The sequence below is a fragment of the Typopeltis vanoorti genome, chromosome 13 (assembly GCF_054136105.1).
Source record: "Typopeltis vanoorti isolate ZY-2024b chromosome 13, IOZ_Tvanoo_1.0, whole genome shotgun sequence".
NCBI lineage: Eukaryota > Metazoa > Arthropoda > Arachnida > Uropygi > Thelyphonidae > Typopeltis > Typopeltis vanoorti.
This window is the reverse complement of record NC_143561.1, coordinates 106229270-106252785: the sequence shown is the minus strand read 5'-3', so window position 1 is coordinate 106252785 and position 23516 is coordinate 106229270. Positions and strand designations below refer to the sequence as shown.

Sequence of the window (23516 nt, the reverse complement as noted above, 5' to 3'; positions counted from 1 at the left end):
GCTATTCACCTCAGTTCCCGTGTAAGCAATCGGTTCCCTCATTCCTGCAATATCACCCCCTGGATGATATACTCTTGCAAAGTGTTCACTTAGTAATTCTACTATTTCAACTGATTCAGTTACCTTACTTCCATCAGCATTCCTTAAAATCATTCTACCATATACATTTTTTCTTTTACATGCAGCATATCAAAAGAAATGTTTGGGATTCTCTTTAGCCTGCATTTCTAACTTATTTGTATAACCCATAAATCTTCAACATGTTCTCATAAGGTTCATTTCATAGACCTGCTACCATCTTGGTCACTCACCTCTGGATCCTCTCCATCTCCTCCTCATCACCAATATGGTCAAGGGCACTGACAATTCCTTTGCTGCTTCACATAAGACTCGAGCTGGTATACCATCCAATCCCACAGATGTATTCACATTAAGGTTCTGTAATATGCTATTCACCTCAGTTCCTGTATAAGCCATCGGTTCCCTCATTCCTGCAATATCACCCCCTGGATGATATACTCTTGCAAAGTGTTCACTTAGTAATTCTACTATTTCAACTGATTCAGTTACCTTCCTTCCACCAGCATTCCTTAAAATCATTCTACCGTATACATTTTTTCTTTTACATGCAGCATATCAAAAGAAATGTTTGGGATTCTTCTTTAGTCTTCATTTCTAACTTACTTTCATAATCTGCTTTGGCTTTTCATATCACACTAGTTACCGTTCTGGCCTGTGCCTTGTACTGTTCGTGTGCCTGCAGGTGACCTTTCTCCTTAAATTCCCTCGACAATTGTTTCTTTCTTTTCTTTTTTTCTTTTCTTTTTTTTTTTTTTTTACAGCTCCAGCTTAATGCTATTATTCATCCATTTAACTCCCATTTGATTTACTCTATTGACTCTAGGTATGCACGCTCCTTTACCACTTCCCATGCACTATCAACATTCAGCCCTTGCAGTTTTACATACCATGGCACTGATCCAAGCAATCTCCTAAGCTTATCATACTCACCAGCCCAGTAATTTCATATATACCCTGTCTTAACTGAAAATTCCACACATTTAGCCACCTCCCAGGTTAAGACCATATGATCACTCTCACGAATTGGTGACAACGTGGTCATATCTGTTATAGACAAATTCTCAGATGCAGTTACTAAATCGAGCACTCTTGAACCCCTAATATATTCCATTACATGCTGTCTTAGGTAATTATCCCTTAGTAACTACATAAAATCCATTTCCTTCTTCCCATGTGTCTTCTTCTCCTTCTAATCAATGTTACCATAGTTGAAATCCCCCATAATAATTACCTGTCCTCCTCTTATTGAGTCTATTTCCCAGTGCATACTATCTCCATCATCTATTCCATCCCCTGGTCTACAGCAGCACCCAACTGTATATTTTGTTCTGCTGGCCTCAATCTCACACCAGATAGCCTCAAAAATAGAAGTTGAACTGTCCTGCAGTTCAACTTCTCTTCTCTTTGGCTGCAGTTCATCAGCTATCATCAGTAACACTCCTTTCTTCCCCCTCCATTCTTTTCTTTGTCCTTGCTGAACACACTATATCGTTCACATTCTATCCCACTAACTATATCATCTTTTGTTAACCATGCCTCACCAATGCCAATAACCTTTGGCTGGGATGAGCCAACCAAGGCCAAAAATGTCTCCTGCTTGTTCCTAATGCTTCTGGCATTAGTGTACATAAAGTGCAAAAGCCTCCTGCTCTCACTCCTATCTTGATGCCTTATACCAACTATCCCATTCTGGTTTGTTACTGTTGGTACTAACTCAGGCATATACTCATTATAACACATTCTTATACCCAATTGCCTCACTGATGTCTGCATATCCACTCAACAGCTTCCTTCCCCTCCCCACTCTCAAAAGCCCTAGTTTCCTTGATTCTGCATATCCACTTTCACTTCATTCAACAACACTTTTTCCAGTCTCTGAATACGAAATCCTTTCAGGTACAAACCATCCTTCTTGTATAAGTTCTTTTGTCTGTCAAACTCACTCCACACATCCTCAAATTCCACACCACCACCACCACTCCTGCATAGGAGTGGTGGTGGTGGTGTGGAGTTTGTGGCACAAAGTTCCTTAGCACCAAGTTGGTACCTCTTTTCATCTTTATGGTCTTAGTAACATAAGTTATAGTTTACTTCATTGGTATTTCTCTAATTCATGTGCTATATCCATCTCTTTTGAATTTCTCTACTCACCCTGGTTTTCTGATGAACAGATGCTTGTATGAATGAGTGATACTCCAGTGTTGGAGATTGCAGGAACAAGGAATCTGGTACACTCCTGGGTGAGCCAAGTGACTAACTTCCTTACTTGGTTTACCTGAAGGTTGTGGGTGACCTAACGTTCTGATTTATTTTATTTGTGAATTAGTTGACCTAGGGTCATTATTTAAATTACAAACTGTTGTTTGGCATCTTGAAAAAAAAAGTTAGTTTCTCTTCTTGAATTGTTTCCTTGGGCTAAGTTGAGCATATATGCATATGTGAACAATCAGATTCTTGATTGTTAGACCATCATTACTGTCCAGATTATAGTGATTGGTTAGTATCTCAAGCACTATATAACTGATACTTGAGTACTTAGATTTTTGTCAAGTGTCTCCTGTACAGAATTTGTTCTTATTCAAGAAGCTTATCTTCATGTTTAGTATAGAATATTATATCTACTCCCTCCTTTCTCTTTTCCTTAGCACCAAGTTGGTACCTCTTTTCATCTTAATAGTCTTAGTAATCAAATTATAGTATACTTCATTGGTATCTCTCTAATTCATGTGCTATATCCACCTCTTTTGCATTGATGCTTCATTGACTGATTGTGCATGTCAGCATTTCTGTTAAGGTTGTTCCAGTAGTTGAATTTCTCTACTCACCCTGGTTTTCTGATGAACAGATGCCTTGCATGACTCAGTGATACTCCAGCTAGCATGATATCTAATTAAGATGTACCGCTGTAAAACATGTGGTTTACGACAATACAAAATCTGCTTTCATTGGCTACTCATTCATACAGTATCCAAGTGAATACTGTTGTGTCCCATTTTATGATTTCTATTCTATCTAGTAATTTCCGCTTATCTATGTTCTACTATTATCTATGCTCGAGATATCAACAAAATATTTTACTAATACTTAAGTTATTTCTCCCCTTAGTATCCCTAATATTTGTATTATACTCCACCTTTTGGGACATTTAGTTTGAGATATTAAATACAAAAACAAGGAGAAAGAACTAAAATATGTCTGAAAGTGAAACAATATTGCAGTCGTGACACTTTATCTTGTTTCTTAACACATTAATTTTCCGTGTGATTAGGTTTGTATTTTTCAAGTGGTGCATTGGACAGCAATTTCAGACAACTCTTTTATCATTGAACAAAGGTTTATTAAAAACTTTAACATGGTACAATTCAAATTTTGTTATTACTCAATTCAATGCTATACTAAATACTTACAAACTAACATTAGCTTATCACAAATAATTAGGCTATGATCCTATAATGGGTATTACGATCATGCCGCCATAACAATTCAACATATAAATTCATATATGACATGGACATATAAGATTAATTTTACTTTTACTGCGCCAACACATAACTATGACATTTAAACTTTCCTATACATTACAATAGACATGCAAAATTCTCAGGACACGTAATTACTTATATAATATTCATTAGCAAGCTTACTTTCAATATATTCTTCAGATACTAAAGTCCTAGTATAAATTTTCCTTGGTCACTTCAACAGTTCAGTACTAGAATAATGATAACTACTACAGACAAATTTTAGTTAACACGAGATATATTTTACAGTACCTTTCTTTCTTGAGTTTTCCATATGGGCTTCTACCTTTTTCTGATTGAACTATCTTGGTACAACCTCTCCGATAATCTGCTTCTCCTATGTTCCTTTTGGAATTGAACTATGCCTACGTGGTCTTAACCTTTCGTAATTCAGGACACACTTTGAATCATCTATATAACGGCTGTACAACTCGCGACGTGGACATCGATTTCTTTACATCTTTCCCTTTCTCGAAGTTGTCACTGGAGTTGAAACACAAAGAATATGCTTTCTTTTCCTTGACTATATGGCATTCTTCACTTCTTACATAGGAAGTACGGAATCGAAATCCCGCTCACTTTTGTTTCCGTGTTGTGACAACGGAGATATAACCCCAATCTCGCCACTCAGGAAAACTGCGTGAAACCTATACGAAGGAGCTCGTGAAGAACTCTCCGGGAACAGAACCAAAAAAGCCAAAAGCCTAAAAAGCCTTCTTGGGGGGGGGGGGTTCTAACCCTTTTATATCCTTTCTCCTAACGGCACCTTCTTTAACTTCTTTTCTCCGCCCCTCTCCTTGACTTGACTTTACCGACCAATTAGGGTGGCGTTTTTTCTGCCAAACGTCCTTTGGTCGGCAAGCCCGTAACGATGTCTCAATCCGGGAATTGACCCTAAGCGATTGTCTGTTGTTTTTCTTGTGCTAGCCTCTAATTTAATCCCCTTCCAAAATTTCTCTATGAATTTACTTAATATTTTAATCTCTAGCCTCTCACATACTACCTTTGATGACTCTTTTCTGTCTTATTTAATTAAATTTTCTCATTTATATCATATTACAACATTAATATATTCTTTCTTTTGTTAGTTAGTTCAACAAACACCTTTATTTTTTATATATTTTATTGGATGCAAGAATATTTCCTTTTCTTTTAAATAATTCATCTATTATCTTTTATCTAGGGTTTTTAATTTATTTGCTCTTCATGTTACACCATGATAGCTGAGAATTCTACATTCTTAAGATATCAAGGTGTAACAATACCTCATGTGACATACCATGGTTTTTAGAAAAGGTAAGAATTCGAACAGTCATTCAAGAAGCCTTAGTTCTCATCATTTCTAATAAGTTTTGTGGAGTTTCTCTCTTGTATAGCTTTGACCCTTAATCATTCAGGTTCTCCAGATATATCTTTTTTATAGAAGAAAAAATTGAGAATGAATTTTTATTTATAACATGATTCTTTGTTTTCTCTACCCGTGTTATTAGAGTACTCTAGATCGTTAATCTTTTGGTGGGATTTTCATTATTAAGAAGGGAAAAAAAGTAATTTAGAAAATCTTTTATAGTTAAACACATTGTTTTAAATCTTTTTTGTTTTTTAATTTACAAAAAATGTTATTTTTTTTTTAATTTTTAGCACTTCTGATTATGTAGAATTGACTATGTTTATTTTACGGTATTTGGGTGCAATATCATTATTTGTTATTGGATTGAAAGCACCAGGTGTCCCTACATCCACAGATTACTTTATCTACAGACAACTTTATCTGGAAAGAGAGCAGAATGCAGTAAGATTAATTTTATTGCTGTTACTAATTTGAGTTATTTAAATATATGTTAATTTTTATTATGTTCCATGACAATAAAAATTAATTTAAAAGTAGTATGGTACCTTTATTCACTGTTATAATACATTATAATTTAGTTATCTAAATATTTCATTATATTGGTATTAAGTATAATACTGATTTAATTTTGTGAGTGTGGGAGTGGTGACATCAGTCATGTTTATGATAACTTACACATCTGTAGATTAATTGGATATCAAATGCCATATAGTCACTTCACTCCTTGGTGATGTGCCACACTAGTCCTCACCAGATGATCCTGTTGTATGCTCTTCTGGATGCATCTGTTTTTCAATAGATTAGTGACTTATGAATATAAAACTTTGAACATAAAGAAGTCTGATAGGAAGAGGATAGCTGCTTTTGAAATGTGATGTTACAGTAGACTGTTGAGGATCTCATATACTGAAAGGCAGACAGATGAATGTGTGCTAGAAAGGATTGATGAAATTTTAAGATTGTTAACCAATTATGTTAACAATCATTTGTGGAGACTAAGTTAACTTTATTTATATATATAGTAATCTACTATTTATCCAACCTTTCAATTATCAGAATGGCAAGTTCTGGTAACTGAAATACAATTACATGGTGCTCTGCCAGAAGTAGGACTTGTTCAGCATCACTTTCAAATTATTATTATTATTACGGGTATCTCCATGGAGTCAGTAGACTCATCGCGGGAGACCCAGACTATCAAAACAATATCTATCATATCTGTTCTTGAATTCATTTACAGACGAAGAACTCACAACTGAGTCAGGCAATGCATTCCACTCGTACACCACCCTCCATGCGAAAAACCTCATTCTCACACCCTTGTTAATCACACTTTTCCTTAATTTCCAGGGATGACCTCTTGTTCTTCCATCACTATCATACAGCTGAAATATTTCCCCTGCATCAATCTAATAAGAACCTTTTAGTAATTTAAATGTTTCTATCATATCCCCCCCTCTTTTCTGCCTATTAACCAATCTCTGTAATCCAAAAGCTCTCAATCTATCAATGTAGGGAGCATTTTTTACATCACTCACCAACGTAGTAACTCTCCTCTGAACCCTTTCCACAACCTCCTCATCTCCAAGGAATCCAGGTGACCAGACCTGAGCACAATAATCCAAATGTGGAAGTATCAATGCTTTATAAAGGGGAATAATAACCTCTTTATCTTTGAATGTTAGTGTGTTCCTCAATAACCAGTAATCCTATGTGCAATCTTGGACACCTTAGCAATGTGTCCCCTGAACTTCACTCCCTATCTACCAACACCCCTAAGTCCCTAGCCTCATCAATCTCTTGGAATACCATTTCATCAATGTAGTACACAGCTGGTATTTTCTACATTGAACTGACATCCATTTCCTTTTGCCCATTTTACCAGCTTATTTAAATCATCCTGCAAGCTCTCAACTTCAGCTTGATTTTTTATTGCGCTACCCAACTTTGCATCATCAGCAAACAACTGAATATCTCCCTTCATGCCATTTCCTATATACCACCTTCTGGTATCTCTCCCTGAGCCATTCTCCTATCCACATCACCAGTTTAGTATCCATCCCCATCTGCTCCAATTTGCGCAACAGTATTCCATGGGATATCCTGTCAAAAGCCTTAGGAAAATCCAGAAGTAACACTGTGTAGCATCTCCTTTGTCTAACTCAGATGTCGTTCTATTATAAAAAGCTAATAAATTGCTAAGGCAGGATCGATCTTTAACAAAACCATGTTGGCTCCTATAGAGTATCATATCCTGATCCACCCATTCTTGAATTTTGTCTTTAACCAACTTTTCCAATACTTTTACCACCACTCCCGAGATGGCGATTGTCTGTAATTAACTACCGCAGTTTTAGAGACACCTTTATGCAAAGGAACTACAGTCACCCCGACTTATGTAATAAACGACTTACGTAAATTTGCAGTTACGTAATAAATCTTGAAAATTACAACTACTAGTGCGTATGAACATGTTTGCGTCTTTGACATCCATTGCAGTATGCAACGACATAATGTTAACTAGACTCGGCATTCGTAGCAAATGCAATGAATAGTAACAGGCAGTGACAGGTTACCGGTAAATGCCGAGAGCAGCAGAGGGCAACTGTGCAAAAGCTGTAACATTCAAACTGAAACCTACCAATTAGAAATAAGGACTCCGTAAACAATTCCTCCTTTCCCCACCCGTCAGTAGTCTATGCCTTGCGCAGTTAATTTAGTCACTTATTTATCACCGTTAGTGTTCGTTGTTTATTTACTCTTAAAATGGATTCAAAACTCAAAACCGAATGTTCTGGTAATAAATCTAAAAAACAAAGGTCTGCAATTACTTTGGAAGAAAAGTTAAAAATAATTGGTATGTATGAATACAAGAAAATTATATCAAAAATAGCTCGGATATAAATTGACCTATTTCGACAGTGAATACGATAGTGAAGGATAAAGTTCGTATTGTTGAAAGCATGAAACCGCGGTAATGTTGAAGGGCACAATCATTACCAAGAAGAGGCTGGGCCCGATTTCAGAGATGGAGAAATTGTTGTCTCACTGGATTGAGGATCTGATACAGAAGCGGATGCCGTTGAGTTTTCTGATTATCCAGGAGAAGGCTAGGTTTTTACATAAAGATTTAAAAGAGAAGGCTGGCATCACGGATACGGAGAGTGCATTTAAAGCTAGTGCTGGATGGTTCGAACGATTCAAGCGTACAAATCTACACAGCATCAAAGTCACAGGTGAGGCAGCAAGTGCAGATACAGATGCGGCAAGTAAATTTCTCGAACTTCTGCCAGAAATAATTGAGGAGGGGGAATATTTGCCTGAGAAAATATTTAATGTTGACAAAACGGCTCTGATTTGAAGAGGATGTCAACATTGACATTTATTGCAAATGAGGAAATATCTATGCCTGGATTCAAGGTCGCAAAAGTTCAGATCACTGTTATGATTGGCGGCAACACTTCAGGGGACTTGAAACTTAAACTGCTTACAGTGTGCTATTCCTAGAGACCCGTGGGCCTTTAAGAACATGGACCCGAGTAGGCTGCCCATAATCTGAAAATCCAATACCAAGGCTTGGGTTACATGTGTGCTGTTCGTAGACTGGTTCAATAACCACTTCATTCCCCAGATGAAGGAATATTGTGCCAAGAAAGGAATCCCGTTTAAAGTGCTTCTCCTCCTAGACAATGCCCCCAGCCACCCGGAAGAGTTGGATGACTTTCGTTCTGACGTAAAAGTTGTTTACCTGCCTCCTAGAACCACCACACTGCTGCAACCTATGGATCAAGGCGCTATTGCGACTTTCAAAGCCTTTGTTTTTTTCCCCAAGCAATCAAGGCCATTGATAGTGGTGAGGGCATTACTCTACATGATTTCTGGAAGAATTATAATATCCTTGACGCTATCAAAAACATTGGGGTGGCATGGGATGAAGTCAAGCAGACAACAATGAATGCTGCGTGGAAGAAACTCTGCCCAGAAATGGTGCAAAATCATTTAAAGGAAGGAGAGAAGACAATGACTGATACGATTGTTGAGTTGGCACAAGAATTACAGCAAATGACGGAGACGTGTGTGCAACTGGCAGAGCAATTAGAGCTGGAAGTGGATAACATTGCCCGAGCTTCTTTTGAGTCACGATGAAGATTTTACTAATGATGACCTTATTCAGTTGGAGGCATTTCGAAATTCAGAAGAAAATATTATGCCGATTGAACCGCCAACTCCAAACGTTAAGAAATTTACAACAAAGGGACTAGCCGATGCTTTTAACCTGATAGACATGGCGCTAGCAAAATCAGAATCGATGGATCCGAACACCGAGCGGTTCGAGAATGTTAGCCGCCATATCCATTCCAATATGTCTAGCTACAAGGCTATCTACGATGACAAAAAGCGTGCGACCATACAATCTATTCTCATGTTTATGAGATCCTGCTCACAACGTCAAGTTGACAACTCAGACGACCCCGACTATGCTCAGCCTTTAACATCGAGAGGGGTAGAAGTTACCAGAGAACAGAATTTCTCTTCACAACCATCCACCACCAGCACTGACTCTCCCACTACAGAGCTAAATTAGCTGTCACAAGACATTTTTTTATTTGAAAAGTGTTATTTCAGTTTGTTTTTATATTCTTTTATATATTTTTCATACTCTTATAGTTTATATCCGAATAAATACTGCTGCATGATGTTTCATTTATAAAATAATACTGTGTAAATAATATACTCTACATATCTGTATATATACATACATATAATAATAATAAATATTGCAGTTTCTTATGAAGTTGCACTTGAGCAATTTACAAATTAGACTTACGTAAAATTCAAGTTATGTAAAGATTTATGGAACGCATTACTTACGTAACTCGGGGGGGGGGGGGGTACTGTACTTTGCCTTCCTTCCACTCCCTAGGACCATACTAGAGTTCAAACTTAAGTTAAATAACCAAGTAAGCATTGACAATTCCTTTGTACATTCGTGCAACACCCGAGCTTATATTCCATCTAAACCTACAGCAGTGTTTGCATTTAAATTCTGCAATATACTAATTACCTCTTATTTCTTAACTTCAATTCTCACATTAGTTATTGCCACAGGTACAGAGATATTCTCACTTGGCTGATAGACTTTTGAAAAGTGATCACTCAGTAACTCTACCATTACATCTGAATTGGTCACCTCAATACCATCAGCACCCACTAAGGTTATCCTTCCAAAGTCATTCTTCCTTTTACTTGCCACATAGCAGAAGAACTCTTTGGGATTACCCTTGATCTCCTTGGCTAAGGTCTTCTCATAATCTGATTTAGCTTTTCTTACTATGCTGGTAACTTTCCTAGCTTGAGCCTTGTACTGCTCATGGGTGTACTGACCACCTTTCTCCTTGTAAATTCTCCATAACATTTTCTTTTTTTTTTTTTGCAGATCAAGCTTGATGCTACTACTCATCCATCTAATGCCTACCTTGTTTGTTTTCCTGACCATGGGGATACAATCTGATATTGCCTTCCTCAGATATGAGGAAGGCAATTCCTTGCAGCAGTCCCTGCCATGGGACTGCTGCAAGCTCACTCCGAAGCTTGTTATAATTGTCTAACTTGTAGTTCCATATAAAAATTAACGAATAAAACAGAAACCAGAAGATTCAGCAATAAAAACATGCAAAAACTACATATACATGATGTGGATTAGCGTGTTTTAGATTTATACTTACCCATGATGGTGCATTGAATTCAAAATCAACACATGAATTCCCAAGAATGAAGCTTAAGCTATATAAAAATCAAATGTAGATTTTACTTACCTAATTTTTATTTTAGTAAGCATAACATTTTTACCATAGAGATGGTGATTCTGATATCACCATCCAGAGGTGAGTAGCAGGTCAAGGACATGTTTAATATCACTTCCCAGAGTCAAGGACATGTTCAGTATCACTTTCAAATTAAATGAGTAAAACAGAAAACAGAAGATTTAGCAATAAAAACATGCAAACTACATATACATGATGTGGATGACACAGTCTAAAATACGTTGAGGTCTGTTAAATCTTGAATGAAAGGTTTATTATATTTTAAAATATTTCATTCAAATTTAACAGGTACAAAAAATTCCCTGGAGTAAATGCTTATATATAGGTATAAGTGAAATAGTTGATAAGAAATAATGAAAGAGTCATTTAATTGTAAATTCTCCTATGTAATATAATGCCAAGTGTTCTTGTAAAACCAATAAGAATTGAAATTTAGTGAAAGTTATTTTAACACGAGAAAGTTAGATCTAAGTATACAACGAAAAAAATCGACTTAAAGAAATGGCCCCAGGCAGTCACGTACGCGAAGTCCAAATTGCGTGCATGGAGAATGCAACGAGGAGAGAACGGTACCGGGTGCAAGAATTTTGGGTGCCGGCCGGAAAAGAGTGACGTAGTAAGGAGAACAGCTCAGCAAGAATATATAGAGCTTGGCGACGCTAACCTGTGACTTTTCTTTTGTTTGGGATTCCTGTTCCAGTCATTCTAGGAGGAGGTGCACGAGAGCGGTCGAAAAGAATGATGTCCAGTGGCAACTATGCGGCCAGATAGCCATCCAATGCGGGCATAATCATCGGTACAGTGGAAAAGCCAGTGCAAACCGATCAATATGCGGAACCACGTGGACTGAACCTGGCAGAGCAGCTTCGCCCACATTGGAAAGGGTGATTCATGATCGTAATCACTAGTTGTCCTTGTCCTACTTGAAAACAGCTGACCATAAGAGAGGGTAACAAGCCGTGTGAATTTTTTTGGAAGATAGAGAGAAAAAGCAAGAGAGATCCTGATGCTCGGTAATGTAGAAACTTTTCAATTCCTTTGTATGCAAGAAATAGTTAGTGTGCAGTAATGTGTAGATATGCTCAGTGATTGGACTTATAAAAAATGAAACAGTACTTTAGTATCTAATCAACTAGTAGATTGTCTTAGCTCTGAATACTATGCTGTACATGAGTAATTCATGTTCAGTGTAGTATTGAATTGCTAAAGTATGTTATAGCCTGATAGTTCTTGAATCTAGAATAAGATAAATGCTTGTACAAGAATGTTAGTTGAATAGGATGATGTTAGAAATTTAACTAATTGTAGATATTGTCTCACTATGTTTAAGACTAGGAGTATTAAGGTTATGTCTGGTTAATCAATTTTAATTTATAGGAGAGATTCAGTTTTGTTACGTGATCTTGATATTTGTATATCATATTAGAGTAATGAATAAACCTTTCTTTTTCTCACCTAACAAATTGCCTGATCTGTGAACTCAATGCACCACTCATAAAAATAGAACCAGTACGAGTTAAAATTTTGGGATAGCTATAACTGCAGTAAGAGTAAAACATACGAGGTTTTTGTAATTGGGAATTTAAATTGTTTGGTTATCGAGTAGTGTGTCATTCTGAGTGTTAACTCCCTGACAAGGAAGATTCTCTTGTCTAAGAATTTGGATGGCGCAGCTTTAACAAACTAAATTTTTCAAATTCCGAGTTATTTACAGATTTGTATCAAAGAAAATTGGCTCTATCTGGGAGCAATTTTATGTCTACCAAGTTTTGCACACGCGAGCAATTTAAGCAGTGGCCATAGAACAAAAAGGGTGAAAGCAAGCGCGAGAATTTATGTCAAGTAATAGGGATATTCAATAAAAAGTAAAAAAACAAATAACACATAAAACAATTAAGGAAGAAGTAAAAATGTAACAGGTCCTAAGTAAACAAAATTAACCAAGAGACTATTAAATTAAGTCTCTTGTTTAAATTAAATTAATTATTTAAAAAAATTCTTTGCAGAACATGGGGAGAAGTACTGTTTCCCATAAAAGGATAATTTAATTTCAGTCCCATCACTTTTGTTTAGATTTAGATGATGTAGCAAGGTTTCACAACTTTCTTTTTGTAAGCATTCTATGAGATAATTACTTTTATGATGAATTTCAGTCTTCTTCTAAAGATTCGTTGTTTGGTGGGGATAGTTTGTTTAGCAAGTCCTGACTGTTCAAAAAATTTAATGTTGGTTAGATGTACATTACGACATATGGCCGCTAATCTACTAGTTTGACCAAAATATAACCCACACTGGCAAGGAATTTCGTGGACTCCAGGGTGGGCTAAATGTAGAAGCTTATCTTTTGCAGAGCTGAGAACAGAAGAAACCTTGTAAATAGTACAAAAGGATATTTGTATTCCAACCGATCCAAGTAGTTTGGCCATACCTTCAGAGATGAGATACCTTTAAGATAAGGAATGATGACATGATGGACTACTTCGTGGGATGCAAATGACTATGAAACCCTATAACTATCAATGATTTTGTTGACATAAGACTTGATAAAGCCATTAGCAAGGAAGATGGACTTGATGTTAATTTATTTCCTTAACAGTGCTTCAGTATAGCACAGAGTGAACGCCCTGTAACAATTTTAAATGTGAGATACCTTTAACATAAGGTGTGTCACATCATCCATTATGGGCTTTCTTTCTGTAAACTGAGAAATGAAAGCTACCATCTTGATGAAACAGAAGATCTACAAAGGCAATCTGATTATCCTCTTCTACCTCAAGAGTGAACTGGATGCAATGGTAAAATCTGTTGAGTTTAGTAACAAAGTCTTATAGATCCATAAGAAAACCGTGCCACACCCTAATGATATCATCTACATATCTGTACCATAAGGATGGTTAGAAAAATGTTGTTCAAATTGTTTTATGAAGTAATTAGCAAGTGTTGGAAAAAGAGGACTACCCATTACTGTATCTTCAATTTGTTGGTAACGTTTATTCTGTCATGTGAAGTAGCTAGAGTGAATAACAAAATCAAATAAGCAGGCAATATTTGCTGAAAGTCTTGCTTGATCAAGTCATATGTTTCTTCTAGGGAAACATTGATATATAAAGATACAATATCTAAGCTGAAAAGGAGATCATCCAAGAAAAGATGAAACACTGATATCTTTACTTTGAAATGAGAACTGTTCTCATTAAATGAAGAGAGATTTCTCGTGAATGCCAAAAGTAATTTGGACAGGTACTTGGCAATTTTCTAGCAAGACAGGCCAATGCAGTCTACCAGAGGATATAACTGAATGCTTGTTTTGTAGATTTTTTAAGTCCATATAAATGAGGAGGATGCCCATAATAACTTTTTAGTTTCTTCTTGGTTTTCTCATTCCATTGAGAGAAATTATCAATGGTGTTTTAATTTATTAATATGGGTAGTTGTCAAATCATTAGCAAGAAGAAGATATGTGGAATAGTCGCCTAGCATTAAGTTTAATTTTCTGTAGTATTCATTTTGATCATGACCTATTTCTTTCTCCTTATTTGCCTTAATAATAATAACAACAAAATTAGCTTTTTTCCATCATTTTTGGGCCAGCCTTCAGAGGCTTGGACTTGAAAAGAATTTGCACTGTTTGAAGGCAGTTGGCTACATCCGAAGAAATGTCACATAGTACTTAGTGCCAGGGGGGGGGAGAACCCATTACCGGAATGACTTTTGGCACCATAATGAAATTTGTACTTTTAGCAGGGTCATTTAATTCTTTAGCAGAAAGAGTCCTTACAATCAAAGAGGTGGCTTTGGAATAATTTGGCAATAAAACGTGTGCATCTCATTTTTATTATTTTTAAAGTGATTTCCTACTTAATTTCACCAAGTGAAACTACAGTAGCAATTCTCAAAAAGATTAATATTATGGCGAAACCTGCAGGTTTTTTTTTATTATTATTTGTATAATATTGGCCGTGTACAAGTGCCCACTAATGCCTACCATAAAAAGCAAAGATGGCAGTAGTAGTATAGCCCAATTACAACAGAGTATGCCAGGCATATCCAATGCAGTGCAGCTGTCTGGCACCAGTAAATCATCTAGCAATGCTATCAAACTAGACATCATTAGACTAGATATCGCAGATACCAAAAAAGGCCACATATGTGATTTCTCCCCCCCCCCCGACAATTGCATGTTCAGCCTATAAAATAGACGATTCGGCATATAAACTTCTTGTAAACTTGAACCAGCCTTTCTTCTGCCCACTAAACGATTGCGGTACAAAAATAATGTAGTCTAAGAATAATAAGAGTATGAACAAAGGTAAGGTCCGAGCTAAAATCCTCTTAACTATACAGCAAGTCGTGGCTATTCTAAATCAACACATGCACACGGGTACGAGTTTTATTTGAGATAGTGCATTGGCAAATGATCAGATCCATTGTTGCTAAAACAAAACATTTTATTTTTAACTAGACAGTTGAGAATACAACACAGTGGAGAATAACTAACTTTCCCAACAAATCTAACTTCAGCAAAACTACTAAATCATTGAAATATATACATTATATGTACACTTAACATTTTCTCTTTACATAGCATTATAAGACACATACCTCACTGTAAGTATAGAATAACTAATTCTTCTTACATAACAACCCCCAAGAATTCTCCTTGCACCATTATAACCTGTACACTACCAAGTTACTATACAGCACTTAACAAAGCTTTATCACCGACCCTTTTGTAACACTTACTTACAATCCTTACTTAAGTAAGTTACAAGGAAAATAATAACAATATCACTTGTTTACTCACAGTTCTTTTTGTAAACGTACAGTCCTCTTTCATGAATTAATCCCTTTTGGGACATATTGAATCATTTCCATTACCTAGGGCATGTTCTTGTCTCGGGCACTCCTGTACTTTACTTCTTTTGTTTCATTGGCGGCTTATTCGTTGACCAGACATCATACCTTGCACAGGTGTCGTGGGGAGGTTATGCAGGGAGGGACAACTGTTGCTAGATACCCCTTGGAAGTCTCCCGGAACATTCTAGAGGGATCACTGATGAAGTGATCCCTCTAGAATGCTCCGATGGTGGGCATCAAGTCTCCAGTTGCGTACTCCACATCATTTCCTCATCTCTTCTCTTCCACTCAGCTGATAAGAGAAGCAGAACATCAGCGGTTGAGGTGGCAGTAGTCATCGTAATCCTTCTCTCTTCTGCCTTTTTTTCACTTTTTTTTAGCTCCCTTTTATACACTCCCTGCTCTTTGTTCTCAACCTTCAGATGTCCGTAATTACCTGTTGGCACGGTGATGTCACTCTGGTTTTCTCGCTGAAGATCCTTACCCAAGGCAATCGATTTGTTCGCAAGTTGTTGCGAACTTTCCTGATACCCTATTCTTATAGCTTACTTACAATGTTAATATCACTTATTCCATTTTTTTCTAATTTTAAGTATAATATTTTAATAGGAATTATTCAACACAATTTTCAGTACAGTAATTTTCTATTCAGACAAAAGGAATCTTACATTATTTTTTCTTACATTATTTAGGTCTAAAGCCCCTTGTAAAATCGAGTTCAATCAATTAATTATTTTAATTTATCGCATGAAATTTTGCACCTGAACTCAGATAAATGCATATGAAAGCTTGGAGCAGTGCCTTACTACTATCAACGAACCCTTCTTCTGCAAAATTCAATTAATTGAAGCCAAGCTCGATCAGTGCTTAGATGAAAAATCGCCCACCACCAATACCACCAGCCAGCTCTTTAGCCTCATCAAATCAATGTTGCACAACTCAATCAAGGCTGAAAACAAAAAATATAATTCCATTATCCTCAACTTTCACACCAAAAGCATTGATACATTGAAGGAAAACATCACCAAGCTAATGGAAAAGAAAAATCATCAGATGCCACCACTTCACACCTACAAAAAAGGGGGGGGGGAACTATGAGTGGTGAAAGTAACCTATGACACACCAGTGAGTGCACCAGAACTAATGGCGACTGTGAACACCCTCAAAGTCAGTTCTCCCCAATCATGTATATCAGCCTGGCCCAACCTTACCTTTATCCATTACAAACAAGACTGATGACTTCACAAACAACTGGAAGAAAAATGATAAGCAGTGATGAAACATGGTACACTGACTACAAAAGAGGAATTCTAGTACAGAAATAAAGCAATGTTAACAGCCTACTTAAAAACCAAAGGACTGCATAGGGAATGTGTATAACCCACTCAGTCAACAACAAACCCCACCGAGACTTCCATATCCACTTCACAAATACATGTGGTCTCTTCTCCAACCTCAACAGTGCCTATTTTCACTTCCAGTCTGCAAAAATCCCACCTGCTTTTAATCACAGAAATCCAAATTTCAGATTCTCCAAACACTACTTGTCTGAAGTGTCCCAAATACACATTCTTCTATTCCTTTTATCTCAAGGGCGGTTTTTGTGCATACTCTTACTCTGACATAACTTGTCAGAGAGCTTTCAACTTAGAATCTCCCAATCACAATCTATTTTGGCAGAAAGTCTCTCTGCTCCGCTCTATCAAATTCATATGCTATCTATATCATTCAACCAATGTCACCAACCACTCAGAACTCTTTGACTTCTTTTCTTTGAAAGTAGATGTCCTTCAATCCAACTTTCCAACAGTGAGATTATCTTCCTTGACGATTTCAATGTACACAATACCAAATAGCTTTCCTTCTCCAACTGCACAGACCAAGCAGGTGTAATATTTTGTATTTGTATTTTATAGTTTATTATATTGTTTATTACGTTACTTTTTAACTCAATGTATCTCCTCTCTTACTTTGTTATTTTCGTGATTGCTTTAGCTTGTACAATATTATCACAATGCCTATATGCCCTAATTTCTAACTCACGTGTAATACTATTATTATACTTTAATCCTTTAGTAATCTACTTAGCTTTACTCCCCCCTTCTTAATGCCGTAAAGTATGCTCTTTCACATACTAGTATCATAGACTGAGGATTGTGTGAAAGAATTTTCTACCTTTCCTTTACATACAAGAGAATTATTTAGCTAAGCATGTATAATAACCCTTAAATCAATTTTATCTCAGGCAACTCCGAATTACTTAGTTGTGACTGTTACTTTACTTAGATCACACAGGTTCGATTTGTTTTTATGAGACAGTGCATTGGCTAACAAAGATCAGGCAAGCTGTTAACAAAACCAAACGTTTATTCTAACTAAGACAATTAATATACAAAGGAAACAGTACATATCACGTGTCTGATTCTCCACACATTCACTAAAACAATTCACTTAAAGCATTAGACAAGGAAATTATTTACACTCACCTTATTAGACATGTGGATAGATTTTTAACACATTTAACCTTACTGTCTATCCTATTATATAAAGCACAATTATACTTAATATGATCTAAGCATTAGATATCACAAGCAATATCCAAGATTACAGTATTCTATTGTACGTATTCAAACTGACCTTCAGCTTTTTGACCTGTTCATCACATTAGTTAAACAGAATCAATTTCTATCATCTGTATACACAATTTAGGCTATTAACATAAAGCAATCTAATTACAAGCTCATTATATCATTGTTCAGTCCTGAATCCAAAATGGTTAAGGGTGAACTCTGCTGGTTCCTTTCTTAATCTTGCTCTATGGCCGTGATTGGGCACTATCCGACAGTGGTCACCTGGCGATTTCCTCCGTTGTAACAGTACTGCATCTCTTCGGCTCTTCCCTCCTCAAAAAGCTTGCCACAGGAACAAAAAAATAAGAGAGAGAGAGACTTTTGCCCTTCAATCTCTGCCTTTTATATCATTTGCCTCCCTTGGCCTTCCAAAACTTCCCGGATTTACTGGAAGCGCCCTTATCACCCACGCTTATGTTAGGTTTTGGCTGCAAAACTCATATAATCTGGTGACCTTTGACACTGTTGTTGACCTTCCCTATTCGAAAAGCTTGCCACAGGAACAAAAAATAAGAGAGAGAGAGAGACTTTCGCCCTTCAATCTCTGTCTTTTATATCATTTGCCATCCCTTGGCCTTCCTTCCAAAACTTCCCAGATTTACTGGAAGCGCCCTTATCACCCACACTTAAGTTAGGTTTTAATTGCAAAACTCATATAATCTAGTGACCTTTGAGACTGTTGTTAACCTTCAGTTTACTAGCCTAATCCCGTCTGATCTTTTTAGTTACAATTGCTTGTGTTCTACATTCAGTTAATCTAACATTATATTACAAAATTTATTTGCATTACAGTAGGTCACATACATTTCTAATTATATGTATTTTATGGCCCATATACAAAACAGGTACAGAAACAGTGTAAAAAGAATGTCAACATATCTAGGAACTGATATTGATTCAGACCATAATTTGCTTGTTATGGAATTAAGAATACGATATAAGAAAATAAACAAAGGTAAAAGCAAGAAAAGGTGGGACCTAGAAAAACTCAAAGGAGATGCAGGTAGGAAATTCAGAGAAGAACTGGAAAATAAAATAAGGAACAAAGAGAATATATCTGAAGAAACTATGGATGTTAATGCAAAATGGAATCAATTGAAAAACTTGATATATGAAACAGCTGCTGAAGAGACAGGTTTTGTTGAAGGGAAAAGAATTAAAAAGCCGTGGATTACAAATGAAATGATAAGAAAAATAGAAGAAAGAAGAAGATGGAAAAACGTAAACACCAAAGAGGGAAGAAGAAAATACAAAGTATTAAATAATGAACTGAGAAGAGAAACTGATAAAGCAAGAGAGGAATGGTTAAAAACAGAATGTAAAGAAGTTGAAAGATTATTTTTCACTTGGTCAGACTATAATAAATTTAGTTTAATCCTTTATCCAAGTGTGTGAAAACAAAGTTTGCGCCTGAAAATATCTTCAGGACTGGGGCAAAGTGGTACAATACCGGGCGACTCCTTCCAAAGGTGGAGCAAGCTACCAACACTCCTATCTCAGTATCTCCCACAATGCAAAACATATCTCCTTGCGGTGTGTTTTGCATTGTGGGTTTGCGTTGCAAAAAACACAACAACATCTTTCTCTAAATCAGAAGTAATTTAATAAAAAAGGTGGCACACCGTTTGGCAACTCCTATAGGAGGAGATGACCTTGCTAATGCATCTGCCTCAGTATCTCCACTTGGACCTGGTTCCCACTGAAGAGACCTCAATAAAGGTCGAAACTAGTCTGGGTTGTGGCCCTTCCCTTAATGCATAACATTATATATATCCGCAAGGAGATGTGTTTTGCATTGTGGGAGATATTGAGATAGGATTGTTGGTAGCTTGCTCCACCTTTGCAAGGAGTCGCACGGTGCTGTACCACTTTGCCCCAGTATTGAAGAAATTGAATTGTAAATTGAAGAAATAGAAAAAAAGGGGCGATATGATAAAATGTTTGAAAAAGCAAAAGAAATTACAAATATTAAAAAAAGCATAAGAAATCTGCCAGTTGAAGATAAGCAAGGAAAACTGATTTATGATATTGAAATACAGGGTGAAAGATGGAAGGAATATATCAAAGAACTTTACAAAAAATGAAAGACCAACAAAAATTGAATTGGAAGAGCAAAATGAAATCTCAACAGCAGAAAGAGGTCTTGAAATACTAAAGAGAGAAGTAGAAACAGCAATTAAGGAATTAAAAAGTGGAAAGATGGAAGGAGTGAATGGAATACCTAGTGAAATCCTAAAACAACTGGAGAACAAAGCTATAACATTATGTTGGAGGTTTAATGGATTTTTTACAACACTCAAAAAGAATTAAATTAGAATTTAATACTTCCTATATTTCGTCCTAGTCACTAGGACATCTACGGGGATTACAAAAACAATTAATGTAACATGCACACAAAAACTTACAATACTAAGCCCAACCATGTGGGTGACACTAAAGTCCTATCTAGGTGGAGCGCCCTCTAAGGGCGGTAGTAGGTGGCCTGAAATGTAAGGTGGGACCTCTGGTGATGAGTGTTTCCCAAATCTTCGGAAGCTTAATGCAACTGTATTTGTTAAGATTTGGTTGGTTTCTGAGAGCTGCTGCTGCTGCTTCTAAGAAAAGTCTCTCTTTCTTGAATTTGCTGTGGTGGAGCATGGTGGTTTTCTTCCATGATACTCTGTGGGTGGTGTCCAAAACATGGTCAGCCAAGCCTGAATGGCCATAGTTGTGTTTAACGATGTACGACTTGTGTTCCTCCAGGCGGATGGATGCTGATCTGCCTGTCTGTCCAAAGTATGCAAGCTTACAGGAACAGGGTACTTTGTAAACTCCAGGCAGAGAGAGAGAGAGGAGGGAGCTGATCTTTCGTAGAACGGATAAGGGTAGCAAGTTTGCAGTAGGGCTTATATGCTGCGTGTAGGTTATAATTTTTTAGTATCTTGGCTATTTTTTCCGAAGTGCCTCGGATGTAGGGTATGGTGATGGCATTTTTAAAATCTTGTTGACGAGAGGGATGAGGAATGGGGGAAGAATTGATTATTTTTTTGATACTGTGTTCGCTGTAGCCATTGGAGAGGAAAGTTCTGTGTATGTGGTTAAGCTCAGTAGTGAGGGCGGTTCTCTTGTGGGCTCTCTTAGTAAGGGTTTTAATGATGCCATATTGTTGTGAGGGGTGGTGGTGGGAGAGTTTGTGAATGTATCTGTCTGTGTGTGTGGGTTTTCTGTATACAGTGAAGGCAAGTGTATCATTAGGCAGGCGCGTGACTAAGGTGTCTAGGAAGGGTAAACAATTGTTCTTTTCCTTTTCCATAGTAAACTGGATTCTTGGATGTAGGCTATTGAGATGACCAAGGAAGGAGTCTAACGTGTCTGGGCCATGAGGCCAAATGGAGAACACATCATCTACCAGACACGTTAGACTCCTTCCTCGGTCATCTATAAGCATACTCTCATATGCCTTCAAAGTACTGCTAAGAATATTAAATCAAAGATTATATAATAGAGTGGAGTATTTTCTGGGGGATGATCAATTTGGATTTAGAAAAGACAGAGGAACCAGAGATGCAATTGGAGTAATGAAGACCATATGCGAAAGGAATATAGAAGTAAATAAAGCAGTTTATATTTGTTTCATCAACCTTGAAAAAGCATTTGACATGGTGAAATGGGAAAATCTGATGGAAATATTACGCAAAATAGGTTTAGATTGGAGAGACCGAAGGTTAATAGCTGAATTATATATGAACCAGACGGCCATAATAAAGACAAAAGTAGGAAAAACTAAAAAATGTGTGATTGGCAGAGGTGTAGGACAGGGATGCTGCCTGTCACTGACTCTCTTCAATATATTCAGAAGAAATGATAAAAGAAGCATTTTATGAAGAGGAAAGAGGAATCACTATTGGAGGAAGAACAATGAAAAATATTAGATTTGCAGATGATCAAGCAATATTAGCTTATACTGAAGATGAACTACAGCACCTAATGCAAAAATTTGAAAACATGTGCAAGAAATATGGTATGGAAATTAACGCAAAGAAAACAAAAGTGATGAGAGTCTCCAGGAAACCAGGAAGTATCAAGGTGATGATGAATGGAGAAAGTGTAGAGCACGTGAGACAATACAAATACCTTGGTAGTATAATACAAAAAAACGGAAAATGTGAAATGGAAATAAAAGAAAGAATTAACAATGGAAAGTATGCCTTTTGTAGCAAGAAAAATTTGTTTATTAATAAAATGAATAAAAATCTAAAGAAAAGGCTTATTAAGCGCTATATTTGGAGTATGACCTTATATGGGTCAGAAACATGGACAATTAGGAAGAAAGAAGCTAAAATGTTGGAGGCATTTGAAATGTGATTATGGAGAAGAATGGAGAAAATAAAGTGGACTGAAAAAATCGCCAATGAAGAAGTATTACAAAGAGTTGAAGAAGAAAGGAATTTACTAAAGACCGTAAGAAGAAGAAAGCATAACTGGATAGGACATGTATTAAGAAGAGACAGCCTACTGAAAAGAATGATAGAAGGGAAAATCGAAGAAAAGCGACCAAGAGGAAGAAGACAACTAACGATGCTTGATGATATAATGGGAAAAAAAAGATATCAGGAAATGAAGGAGGAAGCAAGAGACAGAGGAAATTGGGGGAAGAGAATCTGCTGAGTTATACCATTGGACCTGTCAAGAGACAGAACACTAATGATGATGATGATGATCCATATAAAATCGATATAGGTGAAAAAATTTATATTTTTCACCTCGAGATTTTACACAGGTAGGAATAATGAGACATTTGCCATCACAAACAAATGACTTTATGCAGATTGATCACATACCCATCAGAGTACCATATAAACCTGACCACCCTCCAAACACCCTGGACCTCTTCCTCAGTAGTGATACCTCCAAATATACTGTGAAGGTTGTATCTCCCTTAGGGGTTTTTTGCAGACTAGAGGTGAAAATAGGGGCGCTGTTGAGATTGGAGAAGAGACCACGTATATTTGTAAATGCACTTTCTGAAATGGAAGCATATATTCCCCATTTCATACTAAATTCCCATCTCCTAAGTAAGCCCTGGTTCTCCAGAAGATATGCCAAGGCTGCACAAATGAAGAACCAAGCATACTTCAACTGGATATCATCAAGAACTCAACTTTCTCTCTCTCTCTCTCACTGCTTATACTAAAGCCCAAAACAGCTGCAAGAAAATTATTGATGCAAACATCAAATGCAGAAATCGATTTTCAAAGAGCCAGTAGCAGGA

At 36.7% G+C, this 23516-nt stretch overlaps 1 protein-coding gene across 2 annotated transcripts in view; it reads left to right on the top strand.

The window, feature by feature from the left end:
* Positions 1-23516, top strand: part of Hmt-1 (ABC transporter ATP-binding protein/permease Hmt-1) — a 318374-nt gene that overhangs the window by 44444 nt on the left and 250414 nt on the right. For both annotated transcript variants that reach the window (XM_090402438.1, XM_090402439.1), the window contains exon 3: positions 5244-5394. In XM_090402438.1, coding sequence (XP_090258564.1) covers positions 5244-5394 — 151 coding nt within the window. The remainder of the gene's footprint in view (positions 1-5243; positions 5395-23516) is intronic.